The sequence below is a fragment of the Drosophila pseudoobscura genome, chromosome 4 (genome assembly GCF_009870125.1).
Source record: "Drosophila pseudoobscura strain MV-25-SWS-2005 chromosome 4, UCI_Dpse_MV25, whole genome shotgun sequence".
Lineage (NCBI taxonomy): Eukaryota > Metazoa > Arthropoda > Insecta > Diptera > Drosophilidae > Drosophila > Drosophila pseudoobscura.
In genome coordinates this window covers 6,056,068-6,080,050 of record NC_046681.1, presented here as the reverse complement: position 1 = coordinate 6,080,050, position 23,983 = coordinate 6,056,068, and the positions used below count along the sequence as shown (strand labels likewise).

Genomic DNA, 23,983 nt, shown 5'->3' with positions numbered 1-23,983 from the left:
GATTTTATACCTCTCCAATCATATATATATTTTGATCTCCTATATTTGTTGGCCAATCAGGACGGGCCATGGCTTTCTGTAATCGAAAGAAAGTCCCTATTTTATAGAGTCCTTATCAAGGACCAAGAGTCAAGGATATTGCTTCCAGACATATATATCTTTTGTTCTCCCTTATTTGTGGCACAATCTGGGCCTCCCATTACTTAATGTATTCAGAAAAATATCTTTGATCCTCGGAATAGGACTCTAACATTTCCATTTCGATTTCTCGGCTATTTTTGGGCCAATTTAGGCGTGCCACGGCTTCTTGTGTTCGGAAAAATATCCCTTATTTGATAGAGTCTATCTGGGATCGGAAAAAATATCCTTGCAGGATAATAATAATAACAAAGCTCATGTCAAAAACTTGTAAAATCGTTTGTTTATTTTACTCTTAAGTCATAGATTGTAGGCACTATTTGCTGCACTGCGTCAACTGCCGCTGGCTGCCGAAACTCTCGTATAAAAATCTGCCTAATTCGCATTTTGTACAATTCATGCATGCTGCACTTTGGCTAGCAAATAAGCCGAACAATTTGTTAAAGTTCTTTGTTTAAAATAAAAGACCGAATTAAATAAATTCATATCACGGGCAGCAGCAGGAACGGTTAGGAGCCATGCAGATTGGGATGCTGGCCACTTGAGTTCTGTAGGGCTTTTGCCACCTCCTCCTGCAACGTGCTGGGCGGCTCCGACACAATGTCCGTGTGCATGGATAGGTACTTCAATTTGTTCGTAACAGCTAACAGAGGAGGAATAAATGTATCAGTGATTTCTTTGGCCAGAGATGGAGGCGACATGCATACCGGGTCGCAGATCAATAAGTGAGCAGTGCTGATCCACCCAGAGGAAGGCGGTGCGACGCAGCTCATCGAGACTGGCACTCGAGACGGTTGAGGTGTATGAGGCAAGCAGCGGCTCCAAAATGAGACCCAACTATAAAGGAAAGCGAATATTTAAATAGGTATTCATAGGCATAGGCATGCCATCTACTTACGATCCAGAACTTCCAATCGTTCATCGTATTGTATCGCACATAGATCTCATAGAGTTGGCGAACGTGCTCTGTGCCCTGCCGGGTCACAGGCGCTCCATTTGCAGGAAGAATCGAGTGGAGGTGCCTGCAGATATACAATTGAAATCGTTAGTTAAATTTAAAATAGAAACAAAATGTTTCTTACGTTAGGGAGTTGTTCAGCTCATCTCTCTCCATTCGCAGCGCCTCGATCTTGTCCTTGAGGACATTGCGCTCCTGTCGCAGCTGCTTTATGTGGTCCGCTCCCTTCTGCAGCATGGCCGCTTTACTCAGCTTGGCATTGGGGTTCTGCTGCAGCTGTGGTATGAGCGCATGCAGCGTGTCGAAGCCATTCTTGATGTTATAGCGTCGCTTCTGCTCTGCATGTATGTGGCCGGCACGGCGCTGTGTGTCCCTTGGCTGATACTTTGCCGATGGCGAGAGCGGGGAGCCCTGCGACTCGTGAAACGGCGAGTCTGGCGATAGACTCAGGTTGCTGGATCCGCCAAAACCGTGCATTTTACCGAGGCCACCCGGAGGACTGTGCTGGGCAGGATGCGCTGCTATCACCATGGGCAATGAGGCGGACTTCTTTGGTGAGTGTTGCTGCGCTGGCACGGGCACGGGCACTGACAATGGCGTCGAGGCGGCAGCATAATGAGCCGGCGACACGTTGGTGCAGCTGTTGTTGCTGGTCGTGGCTATGGCACTGCCGGAAGAAGAACTTGACTGTTGCGAGCTGTTTGCCACCGCTGACTGCAGGCGTGTATCTAAAGACAGGGGTAAACAGATTAGCAAATGACGGGATCTGCGTTTTGTTGGGGGCCACTTACTCGATGTCAGGAGCTGTGCCAGAGTGCTGTTGAGCATGGGATCGCTGGTGGCTTGTTGCATTTGCTGTGTAACGAGCAGATTGCTGCAACTGTGGGCGCTGGCAGGCGAGCTACCTGCTCCGGCAGCAGCCACCACCGACTGCTGGTGCATCGAATTGCTGCGCACACGGGACTTTCCCTTGGCATGATATTTGGGAACGGCAAAGGGCTGTTCGTGGACTGTGAGCTGCTGGATGCGGGCATCGTGTAGTTTGTTTAGCGACACATTCAATGGCAGGCTATTGGAGCGATGGATCTCCTTGGGCAAGACGGTGTTGGGAGTCACCCATGTGGCGGTGCTGACAGCAGGAGGTTGCTGCTGTTGTTGTTGCTGTTGTTGTTGTTGCTGCTGCTGCTGTTGGTGCTGTTGTTGCAACAAACTTGCCACAGTGGATTGCTGCTGCTGCTGCTGCTGTTGGTTGTTGTTCACTTGCTGTTGGCGAGTCAACTGCAGAAGCTGCAGACCCAAAGGAAGCGACTGCTGCTGATGCATTTGCTGCTGCTGGTCCTGTTGCAGATATCCCTGTTGCTGCTGCTGCTGTTGTTGTGGCAGTCGCGGTACATTGAGAAATGACCCTGCCGAGGCGGACTTCTTGAACTGAGGATAGGGCTTGTAGCCGATCGAGTTGTAGCCGCCGCCGCCGCCGCCATCGTTCAGCAATGACATCACATCCGTCTGCAGAGGTTCCGCCTTCACGCTGATCTGCTGCTGATGCGGCTGCTGTTGGTAGTTGTCCGTGTAGCTGCTCAGGAAACTCTGATTGTTGAAAGCGTTTGGCTGTTGCGTAGGAAAATGTTGTTGCTGCTGTTGTTGTTGTTGTTGTTGCTGCTGTTGTTGCCCTGCCTGATATGTGGCCGCCTGCAACACAACGCCTGCACCAAGATGCTGCTGGTTCTTCTGCTGCTCGGCCAGCATCTGCTGATAGATTGTAGTCTGATGAAGCGTCGGCTGAGCCTTGTCATAGTTGTGCGGCTCTCTGCGGAACGGACGCTGTGTGCTCTTGGCCACGCGTCCATTGATCACGCACCGATTGCTGCCATCGTTGTTGCTGTTGAGGACTCCAAAGTGCTTGCCACCATGCACCATCCGACCCGACACGGAGCCAGAAGTGTCTCCCATCAACTGAGAGTCGTTGGCCGACTGTTGTTGCGCCTGTCGTGAAGCCGTGAAGCGGTGCTCCAACTCATTGTAGGACATCGTATTGATGGGGGTGTTCAGCTCCAGCATATTGGCATCCACATTGCCGCCGCTTCCGCCGCCGCCCCCACCACCACCGCCATCCATCAGGCTGACGTGGGAGTAGAGGGTGTGCGGTGCACCCACAATCGCTGGCAGGCAGTAGTCATCGTTCTTGAGCATCTCCGCATCGGTTCCCTCCTCCGGAACGGGTGGCAAGCGTGTGGTGGGTAGCAGATCTAAGTGAATGAAGGGATAACCATGAAATATACTCCTTATAGAAACAGCCAGCGACTCACCTGAGAAGGTAATGTCGATGTCATCTAAATTCGGTTGCAATGGCCCCAAACTGGGTTGAATAAAGTCCGCAATGCCTGCTCCACGTGCTGGAAAGAATGATACACACATTTGCTATAGTTTATTCATAAATTTCTGGGCTAATGTCTTACCAATTTCTCTTGAGTCCGGAAAGGGAAATGGTACATTTATGGCTGAGAACAATGTATCCGTAGTCCAGTCGTCGGGCATCAAGTTCCTATCGTTCAGCGGTGACCATTCCAGAAAGTCCAATTCGCTCTTCTACAAAATAACGATAAAAAAAGGAAGGAGACCGCAGACTAATTAGCTGATGTTTCAATAGAGATATTGGGAGATATGCCAGTGTACTTTAATTTTATAAATAATTTCTGTCGACGTTCCGTCAGTCTGATGTGCGACATCCTGCCACACACACATGCGGGACGCGTTGCACGACTTGCTGAAGTATCAGCGTCGCCTGGGCCTTACAACCGTTGACACTGAAGACCAGAATGGAAACTGCTGCAAACTGAGACCCAACTGGGGCACTTTCTTCCAGTTTTGGCTACTGCAAGGCGTCGTTGTGTTCACCTGCAGTGTCTTCATCATCTTTTGGGACCACAAATTTGAGGCAACCCACACGGGAGTGGCCAACCACTTTGCCCATGTCCTGGAGGTCCTGGAGCCCCTGTCTATATCTTGGTTGCTCGTGTGGATGAGACTGCATGAGGGTCGCCAGGTGCGGCTTCTAAATCGACTCCAGGAAATGGCCAGAGTATGCCATCAAGTGGTGACCATCCCACGCTGGCTCCTCCGCTTATGGTTGATCTCCAGCGTGGGCATCGTCTTGTCGTGTTTGTTGTATGCCTTTACACTTACGGGCTTAGAATTAGTCAGTCTGGTACCTTATGGGACCTTCATCCTGCGACACACGTACTACAACTATCTAATCACCTTCTTCACGGCCATCATCTTTGGAATGGAACAGATCCTAATGGCCCACCGTCGTCGCATAGAGCGTTCTTTAAGGTCTACCAACAAAAGGGAGCTAGCTCGCAGTCTCTGCGCGATCGATGAGATCCATTTGCTCTGCGAAACGGACATCAACTACATTTTTGGTGGATCCCTGGCCTTGCAGATGCTCTACATCGTGCTGAGCACGGCCTCCTTTGGTTATATATTGTCATTGGAGTGGTTTGAGCTGTTGACATGCGGTGCAATTGTGCTATGCATATTTCCCACCATGTTTTACTCTACAATGCCCGCATGGAGCATTCGACTGCAGGTGGAGGTGAGTGCAAAACGTCCTTTATTTTTTAAAATTAATTTCAGGGTTCAACATCAAGGGTTTATCTATCCTGTCTATCGAAACCTCTCAGTGGCAATAGCAATTAATGTCCAAAGAATAGACAGTCGATTCTGTGAGGTCGTTAGCAGATTCTGGGTTTGCAATTCCATTTTGTTTGCCGATTGACAGAATCAAAGTTCAGTGGTTTGTAGTCTTATGGAGCTGCCAGAGGCTAGCCACTCTGTTGTTGCCGTTCTTCTCGAGGACGGGGATGCAGGACACTCAGATGAGCCACCTAATTGAGGTGCAACGTCTCTCCAGAGGTACCTGTTCCCTCTGGGCTGCCCATCTCCTGGCTACCTTCAGTTTTTGATTACCAATCTCCACATGGCCACGTATTGCATCTATAAAGTTATCTGTAACTTTGTTAGAATCCTCTATTTGGCACTCGTATATCGAATTATTCGTATTTTGAGGTCTAATCGGGAGTTGACAAAGGAACTTCTCAAACAAAACACAAATAACCTCAGAAGAATCATCTCCCATCATCTAAAGGTCCGTGATGAGATTGTTTTGCTGTTTAAACTCCATCTAAGTGTCGTTTTTGTCTTTACTCTCCTGCTGCATCACCTCTGGACACATCAAAGTCGTGACTCAATGTTTGTGCATCTGTGACTCCATTGAACGAAGAGGTGAGTGCTGTACAGGTTCTTGTTCTTATAACCATTGCTCAAATGTCAAATATACTTTCCTCAAATGATAGAAATGCTTGTCTAGGGATTTACCAAATGTTTGCGCCATTTAAAGCCCTGGCGATAAAAGTTAAATTAACTTTGAAATGCCTTAAGCTGATAGACTACTTATCAGGAAATGGCGTTTTAATTCATTTGGCAATCAAAACACTGAGTAACTCATATAGATATCCAACTAGAACTCGGTTTTAGTCGATATGGTTCTCTATACTCTGATAAAAGCCCAAGAAAATCTCATTAATCTAAGCCCCAAAGGTGTAGCTGATAGAAATCTCTTGGTTATTATTGAATTGGAATCGATATTGTGATATTAATGATGTTCGAAACAGGCCTGTCGTGGCTTCATACCACGAAAAAGTATTCAGTCCTTCGCTCGAATTGCGGCCTAAAACACGCGTCACAATGGGGCAGAAGCTTCTGCTGACTTTTCTGCACTACCAACGCTACTTGGGGCTCTCGGACCTCGATTACTCCGAGGCGGGGCGCGGCTATTGGCTGCATGCCACCTGGTATTCCTATGCCGCACAGTTCCTGGTGGCAGGAACGTTCTTCTCCGCCCTGGTGGCAGCTTTATCGGAACCCCTGTACTACATAAACACGGGATCGATGACGGGCAATATATTCGATAATGCAGTGATGATGACTGCCTCCGTGACGCAGCTTCTGGCCAATCTATGGTTCCGTTCGCAGCAGCAGACCCAAGTGGCACTGCTCCAGCGACTGTCGAAAGTTAAGGAGCATCTGCAGGTGGATACCGTAGCCCTTTCCTCGCCCCGACGGATGTACCGCCTGTGGGTCGGCACTTGGTTTTTCTATGGCTACATGGTGGGTAATTTTGCGGCCAGTTTTTGGCTAGCAAAGCCAAAGCTCAGCCATGCCTTGACCCTCCTGGGCTTCGGTCTACGCGTCATGTCCGCCAATTTCCAATATACTTGCTACAGCGGCATGGTGTGTCTCCTGCAGAGACTGCTCCGTGCCCAGGCGGAAGAACTGCAGATTCTGGTGGACACACATCCCATTCCTTTGGAGGCATTGGCCAAAAGTTTGCGTGTCCACGATGAGATCCTGATGCTCGGTCAAAGGGAGTTTGTGCAAGTCTACGGCGGCGTCCTGCTGTTCCTCTTTTTATATCAAGTGATGCAATGTGTTTTGATATTTTATGTCAGCACTTTGAAGGGGTCCCTTAACCTTAGGACGACATTAACGATGTCCGGTTGGCTGGCGCCAATGCTCCTGTATCTCATCCTGCCATTGATGGTCAACGATGTGAGCAATCAGGTGAGTCCTCCAGGAACTCTTGCGTCCACTCTGCACACCCCACCCCATCCTTTCATAATAGAGAGAGAGAAACCACCACAATAACTCTTTAATTAATTAGAAATACCAACACATATCCTAGATGTATTAACTAATTGCTTTACTGATGTGCGATACAAGATATTGCTGGCGGAATTGCCTCTTTTCGAGTAGAATTTTCAGTTTAAGGACTTGCAGGATGGTGTTTTCAGTCTTGCAGTTGAACTAACGCATTAAGCACAATGAAACTGCTAAAGTTCCTCCATTATCAACGCTATCTGGGCCTCTCAAACTTGGATTACTCCCAACACCAACAGAGATATACGCTTCATGGCACCTGCGTTTCCTACGGGCTGCAGTTCGTTGTGGCAGTGATATTTGTGTCTGCTTTTGTGTCAGCATTGGCTGAATCCGTGAACTACATGCAAACGAATTCGTTGACGGGAAACATCTACGATCACGCGGTGATACTGACTGTTTCGGTTACCCAACTCCTGGCCAATCTGTGGTTCCGTGCGCACCAACAAGCCCAAGTGACTCTCCTGCGTCGACTCTCCAAGGTGATGCGGCTTCTAAAAGTGAACACTCTCGCCTTGGGACAGCCTCGATGGGTGTACCGCCTGTGGGTTGCGGTGTGCCTTTGGTACGCCATGATGATCGGGTCATTTGGCTCCAGCATTTGGCTCTCCGGCATGAAGCTCTCCCATATCCTAACTCTCCTGGCCTTTGCTTTGCGTTTGTTGTGCGCCAATTTCCAGTTCACTTTGTACAGCAGCATGGTGTGTGTCCTGCAGAGACTCCTATCTGTTCAGGGGGAACTTCTGCAGGTGCTCCTGGGGGATCCATCTGGCATCTCTCGAGAAGCCCTGGCTCGGTGTCTGCGGCTCCACGATGAGATATTGATGCTGTCCCAAGGGGAATTCGTGCAAGTGTACGGCGGCGTGCTGCTGTTCCTCTTTTTGTACCAAGTCATGGAATGTGTTTTGATAGCCTATGTGAGCACCTTGGAGGGCTTTCGTTCGATGCAGGAGCTGGCAAGGATTGTCTGTTGGATCTCGCCAATGCTCGTCTACCTCATCCTCCCATTGATGATTAACGATTTGTCCAATCAGGTGAGTCCCTGGGGGGCTACGCTTCCCTGACTGACAGTCTATTGACTTTGCGGCTTTCAGGAAATCAAAACAGTCCAAAGAAAACACAATTTGGGTAATGTTAGGGTCTATTCATCGGCATACTCCTTCGACCACGTTCAGTCTTTAGTCAGTCGTCCTTCGTCATGGAGGACCCTCCGTCTGGGGAGCTTTGTGTGTATTACAAGATCTGCCGCTACTTGGGCATCTTCTGCATCGACTACAACCTCTCAAAGCATAGATTTTGGCTGCGTCGCAGCCTCATCTGCTATGTGGTGCACTTTGCCGTGCAGACGTATCTCATCGGCTGCATTGCCATAATGGTGCTCTACTGGAATCACGCCTTCAAGGAAGAAATGACCCAGACCGGGAATCACTTTGATCGCCTGGTGATGCTCTTGGCCCTGGGGATGCTTCTGGTGCAGAATGCCTGGCTCATTTGGCTGCAGGCCCCCCATCTGCGCATCGTTCGCAAGCTGGAGTTCTATCGCAGGAAACACTTGCAACATCTCCGGTTCCAGCTACCCAAACGTCTCCTCTGGATAATCATCATCTCCAATATGCTCTACCTGTACAACTTCGTCAAGATCTGCATCTTTGAGTGGCTGTCGGATGCCACGCGCCTGTTCGTGATCACTGCCCTGGGATTCCCCATCCGCTATTTGGTTACCAGCTTCACGATGGGCACCTACTGCTGCATGGTCCACCTGATGCGGCATCTCCTGCTCTCGAATCAGTCGCAGATTTCCCTCATAATCTCACAGATACAGGATCCCAAGCTCGGCTCCGCGAACGTCCTGAGACTTCGCGGCTGCCTGGACATGCACGATCGCTTGGTCCTGCTGTGCAACGTGGAGATCAGTCTAGTGTATGGCTTCATTGCCTGGCTATCTTGGATGTTTGCCTCTCTCGACGTGACTGGTGTGATATATCTGGCCATGGTGGTGCCATCCCTCAGAAATCCATGTGTACAGATAGTCGGCTATCTGGTGTGGCTGACTCCCTCATTGATGACCTGTGGCGCCAGCTTCATGAGCAATCGCGTGGCTCTACAGGTATGTTTTGTTGGGATGCAGTTTTCAGCAGCACACGACATGTATTTTGTTTTCTCTTTCGCACTCTTCGCATGTGCGTCTGGTTGGCATCGGTTGTCGAAGAAGTTTTTGTAGTATTCTCCCATATTCCTTAATTATTTAATGGGTAAATATTTCACCGTCATGAATGCTCACAAAACTAATGGCAGCTAAATCAAGATCAATCTATTTATTGATTGTTCTGTGGGGTCCTTATTCATAGAAGGACCTGCACCTCCTGTGTTGCCAGTTCGTTATGTACCGTCATGTCCCTCGGTGTCGAGTTGCGCGTGTATTTGTCCAGTCTCAAGTGCCTCGGTCTCCTCTGCATTACCCATGAGCCCCACGACAGTGAATACAGAACACATGCCTCGAGGACTGATGAAACCCTGGCACTGGCAGGACTTGTATGCTCGCAATGCATTGCTCTACTGGCCCTGGGTCATGCCATTGTTCAACCCCGGGTGTACGAGCTCCCCCTCTACACTAGTGTGGGGAATGTGTATTATGTGGCCAACTATGGACTCACCTGCCTCACGGTGTCCCTGTTCTACGCATATTTTTACCTAAGACGTCGAAGTTTCCTGTCGCTGGTGTCGGTGTTGCTCTACCATAATAGAGTGGACTTGGGGAACTGCCATTCGAGACAGTTCCTTCGACTGTACATCCTATTCGTGAGCCAGGTCCTGCTCACGGGCCTGCTGCAGATGATGATAATGCTTTACTGTAACATCGATCCATTGCACTCGTTTCTGCTGTTCTTTTTCGTGTCCTTCAGCTATATGCTGATCGCGATGGTTATTGCGTTCTACACTTGCCTGGTGCAGATCGTGGCCAGCCTTGTGCGCCTCTACAATCGAGATCTGACTGCTGCCGTACATTCGCGTGCTCCGCTATCCACCACCTTGTGTCGCCTCCGCTTGCTGCAACGGAATCGCCTTCTTTGGGTCTGCCAGCAACGTTTGACCTCTGACTTTGGACTTGTCCTGACGATAATTATCGCATTCCTGCTGTTCTCTGCACCAGCAGCACCGTTCTTCATGGTTACGATTGTCTTTGAGATCGATGCGAGGCTGGTGGGGATGCGTCATCTGTTGATTCCTCTGGCAGTCACACTCCTGTGGAATCTACCCATTGTGGTGGCCCTCCTGATGACATTACGCACTGATTTGGTGGGCAAAGAGGTGAATTCTTAATTTACTTACTAATATCCACATGCAATGAATCGACCCAGCCCATGACTAAACAAACATTTCCCCAAGAGGTTCGCCTTCCATTTTCAAGGTTGAGTGAGTGCACTTCAATCATCGCTCCACACATTCACACACATTCATTATTCATTCAATTCACTCAATCCCTGGAGTAAGTTATCCAATGAAAACAGTAAAGTCCTTTCCTGGCTCTGCTCATCAGTTGATTGCCACACTTCGATGAGGATGCACTCGTTCGGGGAGCTGCGGACTCACCTGCGAACCCTTCGGTTGCTGGGAGTTTTTCGATTCCACATCGACTACGACAAATGCGTTGTCTCCTCGACGCATTCGGAAGACCGCGTGGCACGTTTCTATCTGTGGGGAGTCTTGTGGATCCTGCTCAATATCCAAACGTACTGCACCTACATGCCACAACACTTTTTCATGGTCAATTACAATGCAACGGGGAATTGCTATGCTTTGATCAACATACGGACGTGCAACGTGACCACAGTTCTGATCTACACAATGCTCTACGTGAGACGCTGTCGCTATGCTCGTCTCTTGGAGACAATGCTGCGCCTCAACCGGGCCTCCAGGGATCTGCAGTCATCCTCCTTGTACGGCACCCATCTGACACTCTTTGTGCTCTGCATGATCAACTATGGCCATGGCTACTGGCGGGCGCAGGTCCGGCCGACGTCCATTCCCATCTACCTTTTCCAGTATGGATTCTCATACATGCTCATGGGACAGCTGGTGGTCCTGTTTGTCAGCTTTCAAAGGATTGTCCTCTCCAGTTTGAGGTGCTACAATCGAAAGTTGTTGGGAAGTCGCCAGCTGTCCCGCGAGTGTCGTGAGTTCTATGAGGATTTCCGTGATTATAATCAGATTATAAGACTCTGCCATGAGGACATCCACGACTGCTTTGGTCTCCTGCTGCTCCCCATAACCGGATATGTGCTAGTGACCACACCATCGGGTCCTTTCTATCTGATTTCGACGCTTTTCGAGGGCCTCTTTCGTACGCCATGGCGCTTTGCCTTTACGTTTTTGACTTGTGTATTCTGGAGCATGCCTTGGGTGACCCTGCTGGTGCTCGCGATGGGTACTACAAATGTCCAAAGGGAGGTGAGTAGAAGGTGCCTCCCCCACCCATTAATCTCGAATCAGTACGCATATCTAGCTAATTAATTAATCCAAAGGTATTGACATTTGATGGGGAGACAGACCACACTGAAATGGTATATCCACTACCTTGATTACTTTAGTTTGTTGCGAAATGTCTGTGTGTCGGGACCTGCGCCTGTATCTCCGGGCCCTGAAATTCCTCGGCATGATGTGCTGGCAGTTCGAAACGGAACGGTGTCTGCTCCAGGCCACTCCCGAGTGTGAGCGCTATGCTCAGGTCTATACCGTAGTAGTTCTCTCTGGGACAACGGGTGCCCTCGCGTATGCGCATCTGCAGCCCGAACGCTTTCGTATGAAGGTCTACAATCGCACAGGAAACTTCTATGAGGCGGTCATCTTTCGATGCTCCTGCGTTGTCCTGTGGTTGCTCTACGTGTGCCTCTACCTCAGGCGTCATCGGCATATGGAGTTGGTGCAGTCTCTGCTCACCATCAATCGGACGTGCTTGGCCGGCAGTGCGGATCGGCAGTTCCGCAACAACTTCGTACTCTATGGAGCTCTGTCGGGTCTCATTTTTGGGAACCACATCAATGGTTATAGACATGCGGGGCTGGATTCCATTGCGCTCACATTAAATGTTGTGCTCTATACGTATGCCTTCCTGGTTCTCTGTCTGCTGCTCGTGTTTTTTGTGTGCCTCAAGCAGATCATGGCAGCAGGATTGACGCACTACAACGAGGAGCTGCGCCAAGGCATAGCCTCCTTAGATGTGGCAACTATTTTCTGTGGCAGACAGAAGATTCCTTCACTCCGTGGCAGGCAACAGATTCCTGCTCTTCGTGGCAGACAGCAGCTTCTGGCGTTGTGCGAGGGGGAGCTCAACGAGTGCTTCGGTCTGCTTATGCTGCCCATTGTGGCTCTGGTGCTGCTCCTCTCCCCCGCGGGTCCATTCTTTCTTATAAGCACTGTGCTGGAGGGCAAATATGGCCCCAAACAGTACATACTAATGACCCTAACATCTATCTTCTGGGATGTACCCTGGATGATAATATTGTTCCTAATGTTGCGCACAAACGGCATCACGGTGGAAGTGAGACTTAAAACTAAAGGCTTTCTTATAGAATAGTCCATTAAATCTAATACATTTTCCATTCCTTTTCTTTCAGGCAAACAAAACGGCAAAGATATTGGCAAAGGTACCAAGAACTGGGACAGGATTGGATAGAATGGTAAGAACAAAGAGCAATTATGAACATTCTTCCGTAAAAACTTTTTTCCTTTTATCTAAATACACTCGTAGATTGAAAAGTTTTTACTCAAAAACCTACGACAGCAGCCCATTCTCACAGCCTATGGATTCTTTGCTCTAGATAAGAGCACTTTGTTCAAGGTACACTCGTGCATCAATAAAAATATTATTCCAGAGGTTAATGGACAATTTGTACTCCATTGATTACAGCTCTTCACGGCAATCTTCACGTACATGGTCATACTCGTTCAGTTCAAGGAAATGGAAAACTCCACAAAGTCCATCAACAAATTCTGAGAACTTACCGAATCATAGGTTAAGCATCCCGTTGCCTTCGATCTATAGTTCTTGCGCCATTTTCTGTATTCAGCTTTGATTACGGCCGAATGACGTTTCCAGTATTTGCCTTCAAGCACAACGGTCTGTGTGCGGGTTTGTGTGTGTGTTTTGGGGTACAGACAGAAAGATAGATGTGTTGTTAATTTTCTAATCAAAAGTAAATGTCAAATACGTATGTACTAAACTTAATTACGATTAAAGCTAATCTGCGAGCGTCTCAGAGATAACCGCAGGTAGAGACACAGCGAGAGAGAGAGCGGAAGATGGAAGTAATAAATCCCCACATACCTTGCACATTTTCCGAACAATTTCGATTCCAATTCGGATTCTGATTCTGACTACTCCCCAGGTAGGTGTACTTTTGCAAACTGATTTGTTTTGTCAGAAAGCAAACAGAAAATAAGCCCCCAGCATAAAGCAGTCACAAAATTCTCAACTGCCGAGCTTTCTTGACGAACGTTTTCGTAGTTTTATTAACTCTTCGCTAACTTGGCCAAATGAAAACAGCTTGTAAACCAAAGATAAGATAAATCTTTTACTGGGGGTACAGGGTAAAGTCGGGCCCAGAGAGAGAAGTACATACCCCAGGGAAGACTACCGGAGGCAGGTGTACGGGAGGAGGTTGCATGTTGTTCAACATCGTCGAGTATCAGGTACACAACGACAGCGAGAAATCACAGCAATGGGAATTGTTATTATAAAATGGGTGTGTTCGGCGAGGCTTTGCCCCTCTCTCTAGAGCACAGTGCCTTCGAGTGCAGTAACCCACTCGAAACCCAAACCGAGACAGAGAAACGCTCGTGTTGATAAGCTAATTAGCAGATACTACTACACCCAGTTGTAAGGGGCTTGTGTGCGGTGCTCTTGCAATATCTCTACTAATTATACAAATGGAGGGGACACTGTGCAAAGAAACTGATACTCGTGCACTGCTCGTTTTCTTGATCTATGAGGAAGTTAATGCTCGATCAACACTGCTGTTGGTTTTCATGGTATATCTGAAGGATGTCTAACAAGGGTTAATGCTATGATAGTTATAAGAAAAGATAAACAACCAATCGTAACCTTTTTTGTTGAGGCAGTAGGATTATCCTTTGTTCTTGTTAAACACCTTAGATTTCGTATACTCTGAACTTGTATGCCTATCCCGCGTCATGGAGCAGAGCTCCTCGGTCGATCAAAACTTCAGAATACTCGATTTCACGTTAATCCGACGCTTTATATAGCTCTCAAGTATTTAAGCGCAATAGATCGTTTCTGTGGCATAATAACCATCATAAATTGAAAATTCCTAGCAGTCAAAAGCCAATCATCCGCAGTCATAAATACCCCTAAATGTTGACGTTGATCAGGCACACGACTTTGGATGGTGATTTCTGCTTTCGGGATCTCCTCATTTAGTTATCGCAAAACCACGACCCCCAGCGAGGGTAGGATAGGAGGACATCACTCGACTGATGCGTGATCGTCGTACGATTGTCGTGCGCCATTGACTGGGAGAGAGATATGGGTAGAGATATAGCTGGGACCCGGGACCCCAACGTCAGCAGCAGTCTACCATCCTACCACCATCCATCCCCCGGGACCCTCTCTACAGCAGCACGTGATAAGAGTGCCAGTGCGGTACGCTATTGGGGATGTATTTTTAGCTATCGTTAACCTATCGGCGGGGCAGGCACTTTTATTTATAGGCTGAGATTCATTATAAGTACCCCCCGAAAGTACGTGTACGAGTACAATCTTCGCTCAGCGGGTACTTATCGTTTTGGCTACTTTCGCTGGACGCAACTCAAAATTCCTCGTTTGCTATTGGATTTTTTTGGTTTATTCTACTTTCTGTATGTGCGACCTTGCCCGTACGACTTTTACTCCACTTCTATAAATATTGTGGCGCAAAGGAAACGGCGTGGCTTTGAACAGAAATCAAGAAAATAATCAGTAGATGCTAACTAATAATGATTAGTCGAGAAAAAGATTGCGATTTAAGCCATACGAGTGTTTAGGGATATTATTATCAGGAGAGGGGCAAAAGTAGGATCCGGAAACCGCTCTAAAATATATGAATAGAAGAAGACAGGAGTAGTTCGACGCGTCATGCGGAAGTGCCCTTCGGTACAGAAAAATATTGTGCCGTAGTCTATAGTAAAACTGTTAAGGGTGATTGTGATAAGGAATGGACTCAAGAGTGCATGAAGTAGAGCAGTGCAAAACGTGGAAACACCTCCTAAGCCTTCGGCTAGCTATGCGTCATGCGGCAGCGCTTATCGGTCGATTTGGGCACTTGAAGTTGGAGTTATCGCACATTTATAAAAGTCCTAATAGAACAATCCTTCTTAAGGATAATAACAGTACTGGAAGTAGCACTAAAACAAGTCGCAACTTTTTTTTCGAGACACAACTAAGATTTCGGATTTCCACAATATTCCAGTGCTTAAAAAATTTCACATTCCTAAGATCCTAAGTAATTTTTATCTCTGCCTCTCTTTGCAATCACTATGGTTTGTTTTGCTCCCATTTACCTTATCGATTACCTGATATTCTGCACACATGCCCCAACTTGTTTTGTGGACACTAACATCCACTCTCCACCTGTCCACAGATGTCACTATGACTATTACTTACTTGAGGATTACTATGTATGTCAACGTCCAGCGGCGATGCGAATTGACACACCGGTGTTCTACGCTTTTGTATGACTGCAAAAAACACACAAAAACACAGTTTAGTACGGGAGATACATTGAAAAAAAAAAGAAAAAATGAAATACAATACAAGTACAAATGTTACAAAAAGGTTGATAAGATTCTACGGAGAGATAGTGAATATTCCCCCCGGAGATGATGACAAAAAGCTGTCACCAAAACGTGTGCGCGAGTATCTGTATCTCTGGTGCTTCTTTCTGTATTTTTGGGGGATGGAGGCATGTGACGTATCTAAGCATTTCACAACAGAGCAAACAGCAATTAAATCTATATCATTCACTAAGTTAAATCAACGAGATACAGGCCTGAACAGTTTTACAGTCCCATTTTTGGTAGAAAATATGCAAAGAGCGAACGTAGAATGCTCCAAGTCTGTAGATACCTGCTATGATTAAAAGGGTTTGGATATGTGGAATCTCTGGGGGCATATGTATAATAAACCCCAAAAACTACTCCTGTCTAAGATTATATTCATACATAATAATCAGTAATTATTGTACATAACATTTAGGCATTTTGTCTTTATTTTTATACCCCAAACAAACATTGTGATAGTATTTTACTTATATTTATTTTTAGATCTCTGAGAAAAGATACCCTATTAAAAGCAGAAATTTTTCCACAACAGATAATGGTGTTTCCTAAATGATATGTCTAGAGTTCTTTGACGTATCTGAGTGCAAGTTTCAGTAGATTTAAAGGCAACAAGAACAACATCTAAGAGTGGGGCTTGTCAGTTATGAAAGCCACACAAAAATTAGGGGAAAAGATTAATTTTTGGCCAGCAAAATCTTTTAAGAAGGTTGCAAATTAACCGGAGTTGTGGTGTGTGGAATCGTGTCAAGTCACTTAAAAGATATTCACAAAAGCTATAGTCACGAGAAGTAAGTCAATGAAATGTTGGATGTGCTGAATGTTAGGTAAAACGGGAGATAACCAATGAAAAACTGATCAGAATATTTTGAAAAAAATAATAAAAGGGAATTCGGAAGTCTTTCCACTGAAAATACAATGTCACCCAATTTGGCGGTTGCTAGTGCTATGAAGCATAAAGATTATAGGTTGAAAATTATATAGAATCAAGTACTAAATGATATCTGTTGCTGGGCTTGTTGTAGGTTGTTGTTTCTTATAAATAAACATAAAATTTTCCATTTGCCTTTGTCGTCGCTGTCGCTGTCGTTGTCGCTGTCGATTGTCGTTCCGTTGTCGTCGACATCTGGGGTTCGACGATAGAGATAATCGGTCGCCCTCTCCTCAATTGTGGGTTGTAAAGCCGCGCTGCCCACCTCTCACTCGCTCGCACTTCCAATGATGTAACGGAAAATTTTCGAAAATCAAATCGAAGATGACTTTGCTCTGTTTTTGAGAACTTGTAAACTTTTGATACTGAATACTGATATTTGCTATGAATGTTTCTTGGTTTGGCTTCTTGGTTTGTTGGGAATGTATTGTATGCACAACAGAGGTGCTAATCAATGAGACACTTGAGAGCTCGGGGCACGGGGCGGCACCGTTGGCAGCGCCGTAGTCTGCGCCACACTTCAGACTGACTAAAGCGGGAAAAACTTTGAGAGTATTGCCAGACCAGAGTGTGCTCCAGACATCAGCGCGGGAATCATATGTTTTTTGCTGATCCAAATCAAGCAGTGGCCAAATACGACTAGAATTTAAATGGAATGACAACAAAAACGAGAGGGGAAGAGAGACCAGACTTTGATAACGGGACCAAGGCCCCGATAACGCAGTGGCGGTCGGTCGGCCGCCGCCTGGCAACGCTACTTGTACTTGGACAATAAATGATGATGTCTGGTCTGGTCTGGCCTGGGGAGTGGGATTCTGCCCTAAACCAGTTGACAACTCTACTCTCCAGACAGCAACGAAACAAAAAACAAACAAAATAAAGTAATTCATATGTCTGTCCCTATCCCTGTCCCTGTCAGGCATCGCCCTCTGGATTGTGCGGGCCGAAACGAGAGAGCAATATAAAGAGCGATCGCTTTGTGCTTTGAAAGCTTCACTCGCCTATGCTCTCCCTCTCTGATTAGCTTTGGTCTGCTTTGCTTCGCTTCGCTCTCCACTGCTTTGTTTTTGTCTGTTGCTGTTGTAACTTTTGGCACGTGTCGTGCTGCTCAAGGAAACAAACATTAAAATGGTTTAGAATTAATTTTGGAAAATTTTACCAATGTCGACTGCGGTCAAAGGGGGAGGGCCGCAGCCCATGTAATTGGAGGAAAACATTTCCAAGAGTACTATCAAGAGCAGCAGATAAGGAAAAAGGGATGGGAGCTATTCATACAGTGGCTACAAATGTTCTTTAATTTCCTGATATGATACTATGTTATATGGATTACTGATCGGATGTGTTGAAATAGAGTTTTAGGGAACTTCGAAAAAGGTATATAAAACTAAAATGTTGTTGCTTTCATTTTCAAGCAATAAAACATTCTAATTTATCCAAAAATAAATTCCCTATTTGAGCATTTCACACTTTTATTATACACGATTCCCCCGATTCTAAAAACAATTTTTTATTATTTATGGGCTAATTTTTTCTGCTATTTCTCCCCGTCAAAGCCCAAAGCCCACGCAAATTCGTTCCACATTGAAAATATATTTCCTAACTTAAGAATATGTAAATCTAAATATAAATTACTCACATTGCATATGCCAGCAGCGCCAGATGACGTTGTTTAGGCGAATTTTGTCCTTCCAACGGAGTCGCACACCCTTGAAGTGATTCCATTTGGGAGAAGTGAGTTTTTGACTGAAAACAGAGGAAAATAATTAGCAAAATTCTCGAGAAAAGCAAATAACAATCGTTGATAACCACTGACAGCAATCAAAATAGATAGAGACACTTCAGAATATTGGGTTAAACCCAATCGAAAAATGGGTTAAATTACTCATACGACATGTGGTTGCATCGGGAACAAAACAATACTTCCTCTCTCTCTTTGATATCTGCTTCAACAATAATAAAACAAACACTTCCTTTTTGGTTTCAATATCTGTCTGAATAATCAGTTTGCAATAAACAAATCGATTTGTTTATAAATAATATAGAAATAAAAAGACTGCCGTCTATGAATAGATGCACCCCTAACCCCTGTAATCTAAGCGAAATCTATCTATACAATTCCGCATATATGTACATGTATGTACGAGTATGCAAAAAGTATCATAAATCCGCTGCTCTAATCAAGATTTACCCCTGCCTTTAGGTTAATCTAGAGGAAAAACAATCAATGGATACATATCGATATCAATTTAATAAACAACCTCTAATCAATACGACACATGCGAGTGCTTGTTTATGATTATTATTGCTGCCGCTGATTCATCCATTCAGTAGGAGTTAATAAACAAACATCAGCTGCAGTGGTTCTCTACCCCCAACAATTGCTAGCCTGCATTCCGACCACCCATTGTGGGGGACGGACACACCACTCTCTGATACGAGTATCTGTATCTAAGTCTATCGGCACTATCTAGTGACGTTGCTTCCTGTATTGTACGAGAGCACATGATATAACCACAGAGCATTGGCACACATCCAGTTTTCGGTGATGAGGGAAATTCCATTCCACTGTCTATGCTGCGTCATCGACCTGAATGATGAGCAGCCGAATATTCCCTCTTGTTCAGTCTGCTGCTCTTTAAAACATAAATCTTTGAGCTTGTTTTTTTTTCCTTTTTTTGGGGAATGGGTACTTAATTTTGGGTTAATGAAATTGTAAATTTTGTTGTGTCTGGGCCGAAAGCCAAACGAGTTTTCGAGCCACCAAAAACATGGTGAGGGCAAGATGCTGCTAAGATCTCTGGTTGCTCTATGACAAATAACAGACTTCAACCGATTAAAATTGTGTTAAAGATATCTCCTTGGATACTGTTAATTTGCTATTTATATTTACTATTTATTAAAAGATCTAATACCACTCTCCATGGATTATTCTCCTACTAAAAAGAAAGAGCATCCCATATTCCCTGTGAAATTTCAAATAAAGCTCTTCCATTCCTCACTCCGAACTGGTTTTTGTGATACTCCTAGCCATGGAATTGGCTCGTAAAACCACCAAATATATTTGGAGTTACTCCCGGAGTGGAACCACCAGTTGGTGCCACTTGGCGTGCTTCCCCGTTTGGTAAAAATAAACCTGTTGAGAGCGTACGTTTAATTGAAGCATTTAGCGGCTGTGATATGGAATTCTTTGGGCCACCATAATGCTAATTAAGTCTTTCTACGATTCTCCTCTAATCTGCTGCAGTCTTAGCCATTGATTCCGTGATTCCTATGGGCTATAGTTTACTAATCTATCAGATTGGGGAGGCCCGTTCCCGATGTTTCCCTCGAATAACTATACTTTCAACCCGCGTAAGAGTTTTATTTGTTTTTTTTTGCGCATTATCTAATGTATTGCCCCACAGCGCAGTTTGTTTCGAAATAAAACAAAAGTAAACCTGAATAAAAGTCCTGTGCAAATGCTGGGACGCTGCTGATAAGCCCCGCTATAGCTCAATATTCGTACTATCTGCCTGATAAGAGACGTAGGGCCCCATAAAATACTCGTACGCCAAATGGCAGACAAAAAAACAAACACAATGCTAAAGAAACCCGAAATATGGGACTTTGGCGGGACATGGGGTTAAAAATAGGTCCAACAGACGGTGGAACGTACGATGTTTGAGGATGACTAAAGGTCTGAATGAACCAGAAATATTCTACGGTGTACCCAAGCGTTGGAATTTCAAAAATGATACGGCATTATGTGTCGCCAGACACAGAAATTCTATACTTATTCGGATCGAATACACTATGCAAGCGAAAAGCAACTGAGAACTAATTCAATTTTATAAGATCTCTTTGTATACCCGTAAAAGGTGATTGGAATTGAAATAATATCTTTTACCAATATATACATATATATAAAAAGCAATCAATTTTATAAATGTTACAGATACTTGTTGAACAATCTCCTCTATTATTTGTCACTAAGAATAAGATCATCGAATAAACGAAGAACACAGCCCAAGGAGTTTCTTTAAAAGAAGTTGTACATCATTCCATTAAAATTAATGATACTCTCACCTACAATCCCATTCTATATCCGTATTCAGAATTTCTTTCATTCATTGGATTTTCACCTGCCAGAAGTTCGCAGCGGTTGTGTGGCAAGAGTACATTGACTGCGACTCGAATCAGTTTTGGGGTGAGATCGGTTTCTGTTTCTGTTTAACTTTGTTGTGCTACGTATCACTTTTGATATCGTATTATTGTGATATTACTCGTATTTTAGCAATTATTGCGTTGACGTCTGCAGTAATGGGAGAACCTCGAACCTGGGAAGACGACAGCGACAGACGACGGCGGACAAACGCGATTAAGGCGAAGTTGGGTCCAAAAGTAACCCGAGCATTCACCGGTAGCGCTGCTGTCCCGCGATTATGCGACCAAAGCTGTCACAGCTTTTTTTTCGTGGTTTTTTTTGCCCAATTTTTTTATCACGCGGCGTACGCGTGAAACCAAACAACAGAGCGGGAAACTATATTTCGTTGACTTTTTTTTATGCCAGTGGCACGTGTTGTTGGTGGGAGGGGAAAATTGAATGTCTAGTCTAGAGCTGGAGACAAGACTCACCTGTAGGCCAGATTCATGCACTTGAAGAGCTTGGTGAGTGAAGTTTCGATCTCCAGATGTGAGGTGATCATGCTCATGCTGTTCTCATCGCACTCCTGGTCCATGCTATTGAAATGGTGGCCCACTGTCTGGGGCACGTAGAGCTGAACGTCGCGACAGGTGTTGGCCGGGGAGCCGGGCTTGTCCAAGCTGGGATCCTCTGGATCCAGCATCTTCACCTCGCCGTCGTCTTCGAGATCATCTTGCGCCTCCTCGGCCTCGAAGTGTGAGACCATAAACTGGCCCGAGTGGATCGATTCCCGTTCGGCTTTCAGTATGGCGGCCGCCGTGAGATCCGCTGAGGTTGGGGAGCATCCTGTGGGTCCTGGTCCATATTGAAGGTGTGGAAACAGCGACTGTTGCTGTTGCTGTTGCATCTGCAACTGTTGCTGCTGCTGTTGCTGCTGCAGCTGTTGTTGCATCTGTTGTTGCATCTGTTGTTGCAGCTGATGCTGCTGCTGTTGATGCGGAAACATTTGGTTTGTGCGTTGATAGCTCTCGTATTTATTCAGCATCATCTTCAGCAAAAAGTGCAGGAGGAGGGTATGGTATAGCCTTTCTCTTTTACTGTTTTTATAGTTTGTGGATGTTGTGGAACGGGGGTACACGGTTGACTTTTAGCTGTGGAGCCTGTGACCTGGGTACACTTTTCGCTGCTGTGGGACCTGTGTCCTGGTCACTCTTTTGGCTAGTGTGGAACGTGTCTGTCTGGGACTCTACTGCTTGTGTTTGGGCACACTTAATCGTTTTTTAATGTTTCTCATAGCAATTAACGGTTCTCGCTCGTAGTTTTGGGGACTTTCCATAGCTCTATAAATGGTTTAAGAGATGGTTAGAGATGGCAATAGATGGGTTTTTATCTTGGGTATACTATATTCATATATTCTGCGCATTTTCATTTGTTTATTAGCACTTTTATATTTTATTTATATTTCTTAGTTCTTGTTTTTAAGGCTAATTAACGCTCTTTTTGGTTTATAAACAATTTCCGATTAAGTCATTGATTTGTTTGCTATTTTTAAGCGTGTATTTGATTGACACTTTAACACTTTTTTAATAGATAGCATATTTAACACTGTTTACACTCTTTACTCCATTTACGCTCTTTCAAAATGCTTGCTCTTCTGGTTTCTGCCTTTTTGTCTTCTTAACAACCCCCTACGAAGCTCCTATCAATGCTTTATTTCTTTCAAACTTCTACGTTCTTCATTTCACACTGCTTGTATCATAAACACTTGTTAACTCCTCTTTCTACACTGCTTCAGCATCTTTCTTCCTGATACTGCTTACTTGTCTTCTTGCTCGCTTTCACACCTAACACTGCTTTCCTCTCTCTCTGGCTCTGTTATACACGTTCTAATGGTAAACACGCCCCGCTTTTTGCCGTTATATGCGTCACAAAGCACAATAATAATAGCAATAATCATACACACACAAACACACTCACTAAAAACCAGTCGAGGTGGAGGGGATAGCACGAACGTCAGTAGCGCCAACGCGCGGCAATTGCCGATAATGAAAATTTTCAATTGCTTCTGCTTCTTTCTCTACCTCCGCTGCTGCTTGTGGTTCTCCGCGGAATAACTCTCCCGTCAGCACGCGCCCAACGAATTTTAACAAATGAATCGCGTATGAAGCTCTTGCTGGAGCAATGGGGGCTTTTCCATTTCACGAACAACGAACAGAACTGATCACGGCAGCGGCAGAGCAGCCCGCAAGAACCGTTTGAAGCTGCCTCTGGAAACCAAACCTGTGCGATTGCACACAATCAAAACATTGAACAGCTGACGCACTTCCCTCTCGTTCGCACACGCGCGTCTTATCAGCATAGGAATGTGCTGCCAGAGAGAGCGAGTGAGAGACAGAGCAGGCAGGCAGCATATTTGCGGGCGCCAGCGTCGGCAGCGGACAGCACCAATACAAATGCCTTAACAGAAATGTTTTCCCTTTCCACCTCCTCTATGCAACAAATCGATTGATGGACTTTAATTTTCAGATCGATTTGATCCATCGATATGACCTTGCCCCACAAATTGTGCACTGCGTTGTTTTTTTTGGGACAAGGAGCTTTTTGTTTTGGCCAACGTGCACTTTTGACCTCTGTCTCTGCCTCCGTTTTTCATATTCAATCACACACACGCACACAGCGTTTTGGGGGCGGGCACTACCGTTCAGCAAACACTTGGGGGCTCAGCCGCACAACGCACACACACGACGAACACGCAATGACGCGGCGCACACGTTTCTCAATGAAGCTGTCTACGTATTACGTAGTTTAATTGCAATTTAACACATATTTAATTAAAATGCGAGGAGCGAGCCCTCGCCCTCCCACCAGGGCTGCAAGTTTTGGGATTGCGCTTATAAACAGCATAGTAATGTGCTAAAAAATACCAAATAATGACAAAAACGCAAATGTGAGCTAGAGATGGCAGCGAATAATCGTGCGTTGCATTTTCTGGTTTCTGACTTACATATGTCACTAACCATATACACCGAACATGTCGCAAACATGGTTCCTGCGGATTTTAATCCATGGGTGCACATTTATTATTACATTTTTCATGTATAAGTTTCGGATTGCTGGCATTTGTGGACAATTCCCTTTATTTTAATTTATTGTGTATTACTTTTGGGGCTGACAGTTTTTGAAAACTTTTGCCGTACTCTATAAGAAGAAATGTTATACATAATATATTTCATACATGATATCACATTGGAATAATTTTCATTTAATATTACATATGTATATA

At 45.5% G+C, this 23,983-nt stretch overlaps 4 protein-coding genes across 10 annotated transcripts; 3 read left to right on the top strand and 1 right to left on the bottom strand.

The window, feature by feature from the left end:
* Window positions 1-403: 403 nt before the first annotated feature.
* On the bottom strand, window positions 404-23,609 carry Mondo (MLX interacting protein mondo). 6 transcript variants are annotated; one of them, XM_033379497.1, is made up of 12 exons: window positions 23,374-23,609; window positions 21,192-22,040; window positions 18,214-18,320; window positions 15,474-15,547; window positions 12,818-12,934; window positions 3,553-3,682; window positions 3,403-3,489; window positions 1,888-3,342; window positions 1,221-1,824; window positions 1,037-1,160; window positions 846-975; window positions 404-781 (listed from the first exon to the last, which is right to left on the bottom strand). In XM_033379497.1, the coding sequence occupies exons 2-12, from the start codon at window positions 21,746-21,748 to the stop codon at window positions 648-650; spliced, it is 3,519 nt and encodes a 1,172-aa protein (XP_033235388.1). In that variant the 5' UTR covers window positions 21,749-22,040; window positions 23,374-23,609; the 3' UTR covers window positions 404-647. The 6 variants fall into 6 exon arrangements, with proteins under 6 accessions (XP_033235388.1, XP_033235386.1, XP_033235391.1 ...); XM_033379495.1 differs by having other exon boundaries at window positions 23,399-23,609; XM_033379500.1 differs by having other exon boundaries at window positions 23,566-23,590.
* On the top strand, window positions 5,832-7,878 carry LOC117183958 (uncharacterized). Its single transcript, XM_033379681.1, has 2 exons — window positions 5,832-6,718; window positions 6,994-7,878. Exons 1-2 carry the CDS (start codon window positions 5,843-5,845, stop codon window positions 7,876-7,878), a joined length of 1,761 nt encoding a protein of 586 aa, XP_033235572.1. The 5' UTR covers window positions 5,832-5,842.
* LOC4816394 (gustatory and pheromone receptor 39a-like) lies at window positions 8,013-12,838 on the top strand. Of its 2 annotated transcripts, none has more exons than XM_001356057.4 (4): window positions 8,013-8,921; window positions 12,430-12,492; window positions 12,564-12,653; window positions 12,723-12,838. In XM_001356057.4, the coding sequence occupies exons 1-4, from the start codon at window positions 8,013-8,015 to the stop codon at window positions 12,807-12,809; spliced, it is 1,149 nt and encodes a 382-aa protein (XP_001356093.4). In that variant the 3' UTR covers window positions 12,810-12,838. The 2 variants fall into 2 exon arrangements, with proteins under 2 accessions (XP_001356093.4, XP_015036705.2); XM_015181219.2 differs by lacking the exon at window positions 8,013-8,921 and adding an exon at window positions 11,415-12,353.
* LOC117184235 (gustatory and pheromone receptor 39a-like) lies at window positions 10,370-11,326 on the top strand. The gene has a single exon (XM_033380839.1). The coding sequence runs from the start codon at window positions 10,370-10,372 to the stop codon at window positions 11,324-11,326; it is 957 nt and encodes a 318-aa protein (XP_033236730.1).
* Window positions 23,610-23,983: the final 374 nt, after the last annotated feature.